This window comes from Sinocyclocheilus rhinocerous, unplaced genomic scaffold (assembly GCF_001515625.1).
Source record: "Sinocyclocheilus rhinocerous isolate Xijiao unplaced genomic scaffold, SAMN03320098_v1.1 scaffold101, whole genome shotgun sequence".
NCBI lineage: Eukaryota > Metazoa > Chordata > Actinopteri > Cypriniformes > Cyprinidae > Sinocyclocheilus > Sinocyclocheilus rhinocerous.
This window is the reverse complement of record NW_015626036.1, coordinates 628,297-636,334: the sequence shown is the minus strand read 5'-3', so window position 1 is coordinate 636,334 and position 8,038 is coordinate 628,297. Positions and strand designations below refer to the sequence as shown.

The following is an 8,038-nucleotide window of genomic DNA, read 5'->3' as shown; positions in this document are numbered from 1 at the left end:
ATTTTATTTTATTTTATTTTATTTTATTATTTATATTAAATTTATTTTTATTTCATATAGGCTTATTTTTAATATGTAATAAATGAATGAACTTTTTAATAAATGAATTCATGTAATTCATTAAGTCAATTTATATATATATGTGTGTGTGTGTGTGTGTGTGTTTATATATGTATATATATATATATATATATATATATATGTATGTATATATTACTATTATTTTCATTATTGTAATTGTTTTGTTTTGTTAAACAAAATTTTATATGCTTTTAATAATTCTATTTTTATATACAATATACATATATTAGCTTAAATAACTATATAAAAATACGCTATAAAGTATACAATTATATAATTGTATATATATACTGTAGCATGTATATTATTTCTGTGTGTGTTTAATGCTATCCAGATATATTATAACTCATACTGTTATATACGCTTTCGTTCATACTGCCCACCCTCATCTGCGCATCAGTGTTTTCATACATCACTTCTGTTTAACAGGCCGTACTACGACTGCGGCCACATCCACAGTAGTTTAACAGTCTATTGAAGATAATAGGGTCTGTATTCCAGTGAATTACTGCTCCATGAGGCTGATCGAGTGTGTTTTCGTGACCTGCAGCTCGTACCAGGAGTCGGACAGTAAAGTAACGGCGGACGGTGTGGTGGGTTTGACCAGGGCTTTCCTGGCGGCTGGAGCTCAGTGTGTGCTGGTGTCTCTGTGGCCGGTTCCCGTCGCAGCCTCTAAGATGTTCGTCCACGCGTTCTACAGCGCTCTGCTCAACGGCACCAAAGCCAGCGCGGCCCTCGCAGACGCCATGAAGACCGTCCAGAGCAGCAAACAGTTCTCACACCCCTCCAACTGGGCAGGTATGATCGCAGCGGCATTGAAACGTGTGCAGTATATAAGCAGATCATACTGTGGTGAATACTGTATATTAAACAAATACAGTGATGTCCTGTAGCACACTGCTACTGCATACTGTCGCACGTCACTTTAAAATAATAGTAGGCAGTGTTGAGTATATAGTGGCTTGTTTGCTGTTCTCCTCATGATTTGAATATGTCTTCTCCACAGGCTTCATGCTGATTGGCAGTGACGTGAAACTGAACAGCCCGTCGTCTCTGATTGGTCAGGCTCTGGCTGAGATCCTGCAGTATCCAGACAAAGCTAGAGATGCCCTGAGGGTTCTGCTACACCTGGTGAGAAACACAGGATCACTGGCCTCATTTACATTTACTAAGAATATATGTTATGCATGTGCATATAGTAGTCTACTATAGTATATAAAGAATATGCTATAAATATAAAATGTAATCATATGTGTGTATGTGGTGTGTTAAAGCAATAAGCCCCAAGAAGCCGTGGTTTACAGTGAATTTCTAACAGCTAAGGGGTGTTGTTAGGCACGACGCGAAGCGGTTATTCCATATACGTAGTTAGGTTTCACAAAATAAAACAGAGCAAATAAAGTGTAATGATATTAAGTGATTGTGAGCGGGTGTAGGAGGCTGATTCGGCTGGTGAGGCAGGTGTTTCCGTGACAATAACTGTTACAGTATAAAATTTAGCATAAAATATTTTACAATATTAAATGTAAATATATATGCAATTTTATATATCTATATATATATATCTATATTTATATACATATATATACATATACATATACACACACGCATACATACAGTATATATATAATATAGAGGTTTTTTTATATTTATAGCATTTTTATATGATGAGTAATTTAGTTTTTATTTTAAGTATTATTTTGATCTGACATTTTATATTCAGTAATTTTATATAAAATATTTGTTCACTAATTTATTTCTCATACTTTTATTTCTCGTACTTTTAAGTTTTTCATTTTGAGTTTTTTTTCCCCCATAGGTTTCATTTTCAGTTGAAAATGTGGAAATAATAGTAACAGACAATGCGTAGGAGTATCCGACCTTTTTGTCTGGTTTTGTACAAACCATTCATCTGTGTTTCTGTGGCTCCCCCAGGTGGAGAAATCTCTCCAGCGCATTCAGAACGGCCAGAGGAACTCCATGTACACGTCTCAGCAGAGTGTGGAGAATAAGGTGGGCGGCGTGCCCGGCTGGCAGGCTCTGCTGACCGCGGTGGGATTCAGGCTGGACTCGGCTGGAACGGGCCTCCCCGCGGCGGTCTTCTTCCCCACCACTGACCCCGGAGACCGACTGCAGCAATGCAGCACCACCCTACAGTCACTGCTGGGTACGACACGCTGCCACACTCATTTACTATTAAACAAGACAAGACAAGAGTTGCGCTCCACAGAGCGTTCTTGGACAGATGCATGTTGCACACAAAAATGGCAAAAAATTGTGATCAAACAAGTGAGAGTAGCAAAAGTAAAATGTGTAAATTCTCACTTATTGGTCATTGGAAATTTTTCAAGAGACTGGTCATTTTCAAGGATTTTCCCCCCAAAAAATTGCTAGTTAATGTTATCGTCTTAACTGACTTTGCTCACACAGGGCATTACAACTTCCCAAAATAAAATCAAAACGAACAAACCCCAAAATAAAAAAACATATGTTTTAATCATTTTTGTACTTTTTTTTAACACCTTTTTACGCTTGTGGTGTTTCTGGTCAAAAATGACTGACCTACAAAAAATTCCTTATAAATGTTTTGTTATGCTGTATTATTACCAAACATAGGATTCAATCTTTATATCAACTTGCTTTATTTCAATTAGCACAGGTTTTGCATTTTGTTTTGTAACTGATTGATTGTAAGCCCTGTTATTCTGAGCTTATGCATCTCAGTTTATGAGTGAACATTGCCAAAATGATCAATCAATAATGATTTATTTTTCACTGAAATGAAAAACGTGCATAAGCTCAGATCAATGAGGACTCAGTTGAGGAATCAGTTCCAAAACCAATACAAAACCTGTGCTAATTGAAAACAAGTTGACAAAGAGATTTGGTGATAATATTGCATAAAGAAAGATTTACAAGGCCGAACATTTTTGTCCAGGATCACCAAATTAGGTAAAGGGTTTTCAGCACAGCACAAAGGTTTAAAGAGTTATTTGTCTTTCATGTTCGCAGGTTTGCCTCCTCCTGCTCTGCAGGCTTTGTGTAAACTGATCACAGCATCAGAAACCGGAGAACAGCTGATCAACCGGGTAAGATGTCACAGCATGTATCAAACTTTTCATTAAGCCAACTACTGGTGCTCATGCATCTGATCTGTGCATAACTACACTGCTGTGATGAGTGCCTGCTGTATTATTGAGATCCTCGTGTTTGCTTTTAACAATCCTCTTTCCTTCTCTTTTCCTAAACTTACCATTAAAGGCTGTTAAAAATGTAGTGGGAATGGTAAGTGCTTAAATATCTGCTTTCAACTACCTCTCCGCTAACACACTACCATAAATTAACTTGCCAATGATATTTGGCTGTGCTGTTTTATTGTAAGTAATAATGAAATAAGCCTTTTGTATATTTGACATCATTAAAATCTTTCTCATTTTTCCGCAGCTCCATCAGGTTTTGGTGCAGCTTCAGTCTGGAGAGAAGGAGCAGGATTTCTCTCTCGCGCCCATCCAGGTGTCCATCAGCGTGCAGCTCTGGAGGCTTCCTGGCTGCCATGAGTTCCTGGCCGCTCTGGGTAAGGGCAGCTTCAGCACATGAGTACTGATCGAGATGCTGTAGTCCATGCTGAGGACTCAGTCTTTCTCTTTCTCTCAGGGTTTGACCTGTGTGAGGTCGGTCAGGAGGAGGTGGTGTTGAAGACGGGCAAACAGGCCAACCGTCGCACCATGCACTTTGCCCTGCAGTCGCTGCTGGCACTGTTTGGTGAGCATCACTTCACCCTCACACTGTTGATCCCAACAACAAAACTGATTCATTCATTTAAAGTTTTTTTTTATTTTGTCATCAATACTAAAGACAAGAAAAGGGCTGTTTCAATAGTATTAGCTTCAATAGTAGCTAATATTTCAGTGTACTCACTGAAATTTTTTTTCAGTAGACAAGGCAAGTTTATTTATATAGCATATCTTACACACTGGTAATTTAAAGTTATTTACATAAAATAGATTTAAAAAATAATAGTAACAGTGCATATGCAATAAAATTCATCTGTTATTTTTAAAATTGTTATTTTCAGGGAATAGACTAAAATGAATACATTTGACATTATACTTGTAAAGGCTTTTTTTTTTCAAAAGACAATGACTATGGCTAAAACAGGGTTAAAAAAAACTGGGTGAAAAATATATATTCTATATTTCCATCATACGTCATTACAATACTGATAAAAAATCACAATATTTTTCAAAAAATGCAGTGTGTTGTAATCATTTCACAAAACATATGTTAGTCAATTTTCGTTTAGACAACATTAGAATAATTACATAAATATGCACAACTTTATTAACGGTACTCTATTTACCACTAATATATAGGTAAAAAAAAAAAAAAAACTTTTAAAACTATTTTTAAAAATAGTTATTTATTTTGCAAAAAAAAATTGAGTATTTAAAAAATCATTATTGCTATTTTTCCACCAATAAAACTTCAATATCTATAAAAAAAACTTCAATATCCTAAAAAAAATTTTATTATTAAATTAAATAATAATCATTAAATTAATTAATATATAATAATAATGTAATTAATTACATGCCATTAATAATCACTATTACTATTTTTACTGGGGAAAAATTATATAAAAAAATATCTATACTCCTTTAAATATATAACATGTTATATATAACATCTGACTTTGTAATAATTGCACTGTAATGTTTTCCTCAGACTCTACTGAGCTGCCGAAGCGCCTGAGTCTGGACAGTTCATCGTCTCTGGAGTCTCTGGCTTCAGCACAGTCTGTGTCCCACCAGCTGCCTATGGGCTATCCCAACCCTCCCTTCTCCCCTCCATGTCCCGACAGCCTTGCCTCTGACGCCATCTCCGTCTATAGCCTGAGCTCCATCGCCTCTTCCATGAGCTTCCTATCCCGTCCCGAAGGCGCGTCCGACTTCATCAGCCAGCGCTCGCGGCAGCAGGAGCTAGAGCGGCATCGGGGCGGAGCCGGGCTGTTCGCGTCCCACCGGCACACGGCGGTGCCCCGCAGCCGCTCGTCCCCGCATGGAGCCGTAGGAGGGCACGATGATGAAGAGTATGAAGGATACAGTATAATCAGCAGCGAGCCGTTGGGTAGCCAATGCGACACGCTCCCTCGTCCTGCAAATCACAGGAACCATCGGGGCGCTGCACGCGGCGGGACCGGCAGGGGTTACGCGGTGTCTGTGTCCTCTAGGGGAAGCGTCAGCACCCCGACGTCTCCGGTCAAAGCCACCCTGGTTCCCAGTCCCAACTCGCCCTTCCAGAAGGTCGGGAAGGTGAGCAGCTCCGACACGGGCGAATCCGATCAATCCAGCACAGAGACAGACAGCACTGTGAAGTCCCAAGAGGAGCGTACGCCCGGAGCCGCTCTGGACCCACAAGAACTGGCGCAGAAGATCCTGGAAGAAACGCAAAGCCACATGCGGGCCGTCGAGACTTTGCAGAGAAGCACTGGGAGCGTCCCGTTGGGCGACGGGATGGGCGGCGGAGGCCCCCCGACCCCAACCGGAGGTTCTGCTTTCCGTTCCTCGGAGACGAGCGCGTTCAGTCGCCCTAGTAGCCGGGCGAGCATCAAGGCGCAGTCGTCTCCACTCCCAACACGCCCCAAACCGCCCTCCCGTACGTCGTCCCTACAGAAGGTCAGCTCGGGATACAACAGCCCCGCTACGTCCGAGACGTCCCTAAAGGAAGGCAGCCAACCGTCGCCAACTTCTGACAGTCATGCCCAGTTTAAACTCAAGTATCCCAGCTCGCCTTACAGCGGCCACATCTCCCACTCGCCCAGCAACGTCTCGCCCAGCTCGGGCCACCAGTCTCCGGCCGGCAGCGCACCCTCTCCGGCATTGTCCTACTCCTCAACGGGCTCGACGCGCTCCAGTCCGGCGGACGCTCCGGATATCGACCGACTCAAATTGGCCGCTATAGACGAAAAAGTCCAAGCGATCCACAATCTCAAGACTTTCTGGGCCAGCGCCACCCAACAGCAGCACTCGGGACCAATGCGGGCACTCCGCGGCGGGAAACTGAGCACCGCCAAACGAGATGTCCTGGGCCTTCTGAACCTCTCGCCCCGACACGGCGTGACGGGACAGGATACGCCCGGCCAGGATGTGGCGCTCGAGCACAGAAATCCACCCAACGGCCATCGCAAGATCGATCCCAAGAGAGTCGCGCCTTCTCCGACGGCGTCCACTGGCAGCAGTCCAGGGTCGCATCCCATCCGACTGCCTTCGGGGAATGGATACAAGTTCCTGTCGCCGGGACGGTTCTTCCCTTCGTCTAAATGTTGAGATTATGTCCCTCAGTGACTGGCTTCTCTTGATAAAGGAGTATTTTGAGTATTTATGACTCTTGAAAACAGTGAAAAGGACAGTCTGGGTGAGGAAGTGCACATTCCCAGAAGCCTCAAACTGCCTACTGTTTTATTTTCCCGTGCAGAGAGCATATAATCCTTATGCTTCCACCAACACTGTAAAGGACCGTTTATATATGCAGACTGATCTTAGACTTGCGCAAGGCATGTCAGACAAAAAAAAAAAAGAAGAAGAAGAGATTATACCAAAATGGTATTTCAACAAATAGACAAAAAGGCTCGCTGTTTGTGTTAGTGAAGATGATGCGGCTTTGACTGGTTTATTTCTTTTGTTTTTTGTTTTTCTTTTTTTTTAATATTATTATTGTTATTGTTATTATTATTATTATGGATGGTAATTGTTATTACAGTTATTTGTTTTGTAAATTAAATCAACGTTTTGCAATCAGTATTATATGTTTTTATATTGTTAAAGAAGCAAACCATGCACAAAAAAAGTTGAAAAAACATTTTCATATTTTTATTGAGATGGTGGCGACGCACCTGACCTGACTTCTATGTGAATTGAGTGTCAGTATTACAGCATGGGTTCTCTTGCTCTCCAGTGATTCAGTGTCTTTTTAACAGAGATTTTGCATATGTGGACTCTCATCCAGACATATCTCAGTCATTTCTCAGTAAAATGGTCTCAATAAAAAAGATTAATTTACTCTCTTGTGGTGGTGGTCTTCTATTCATTTTCATATTAGTATACATCAGAATAGAAAGATTATAATGGCTTCATAAATAAAAAAAATTAAAAATCCAGGTATAATTTTCCAAATAAATAAATGATTGATTTGTAACTAACTATTTTGTTACAAATCAGTTTTAAAAAGTGCACTTTCCACACAGTATTTTTTAAATAAATAGGTTTAATGATTACAAATGGTTATTTTTTTCATATTTCTAGACAATTGTATCCCTATATTGATTCAAAATGCACTATATTCATAAATGTTTGTTCAACAAATGTGTACCTCCTGTTACCTTCAGCAAATGTGGACTATGTTCTTTGGTCAGATATAGGGACAAGGCCCGTTGTAGAAATCTGAACATTAGTATTTGTATCTTACAATGCAATAAAGTCTGGATTAGTATCTGAATGAGTATTTTAGAGTGCAAATTATTTCTCAAATAAATGGAAGTGACATGTGATAATCAATATGCAGAGATAATAGTCATAAATGATTGGAGTGTTATCCGACAGAGAGCCACTTTTCAGTTTTAAGATTTCTGTGCTATGTCGTTTACGTATCAGTATTTTGTGCAGGTGAGTTATTGGTTCTTAAAGGGGTCATATGATGTTGTTAAAAATAACATTATTTGGTGTATTTGGTGTAATGCAATGTGTTTGTGGTTTAAGGTTAAAAAAACACATTATTTTCCACATGCTGTACATTATTGTTTCGCCTTTCTGAAACGCGTCGATTTTTACAAAGCTCATCGGTCTGAAAAAGTGAGGTGTGCTCTGATTGGCCAGCTATCCAGTGCGTTGTGATTGGCCGAATACCTCAAGCGTGTGACGGAAATGTTACGCCCCTTACCATATTGTGATGATGCCCTGTC

The 8,038-nt window shown here is 40.2% G+C and overlaps 1 protein-coding gene across 1 annotated transcript in view; it reads left to right on the top strand.

Moving 5' to 3' along the window:
• LOC107709237 (tetratricopeptide repeat protein 28-like) overlaps positions 1–7,122 on the top strand; it is a 64,896-nt gene extending 57,774 nt beyond the window's left edge. Inside the window, exons 12-19 of the mRNA XM_016513678.1 lie at positions 583–879; positions 1,088–1,212; positions 2,017–2,248; positions 3,094–3,170; positions 3,343–3,366; positions 3,526–3,655; positions 3,736–3,843; positions 4,807–7,122. Coding sequence (XP_016369164.1) covers positions 583–879; positions 1,088–1,212; positions 2,017–2,248; positions 3,094–3,170; positions 3,343–3,366; positions 3,526–3,655; positions 3,736–3,843; positions 4,807–6,407 — 2,594 coding nt within the window. The 3' untranslated portion in view covers positions 6,408–7,122. The remainder of the gene's footprint in view (positions 1–582; positions 880–1,087; positions 1,213–2,016; positions 2,249–3,093; positions 3,171–3,342; positions 3,367–3,525; positions 3,656–3,735; positions 3,844–4,806) is intronic.
• Positions 7,123–8,038: the final 916 nt, after the last annotated feature.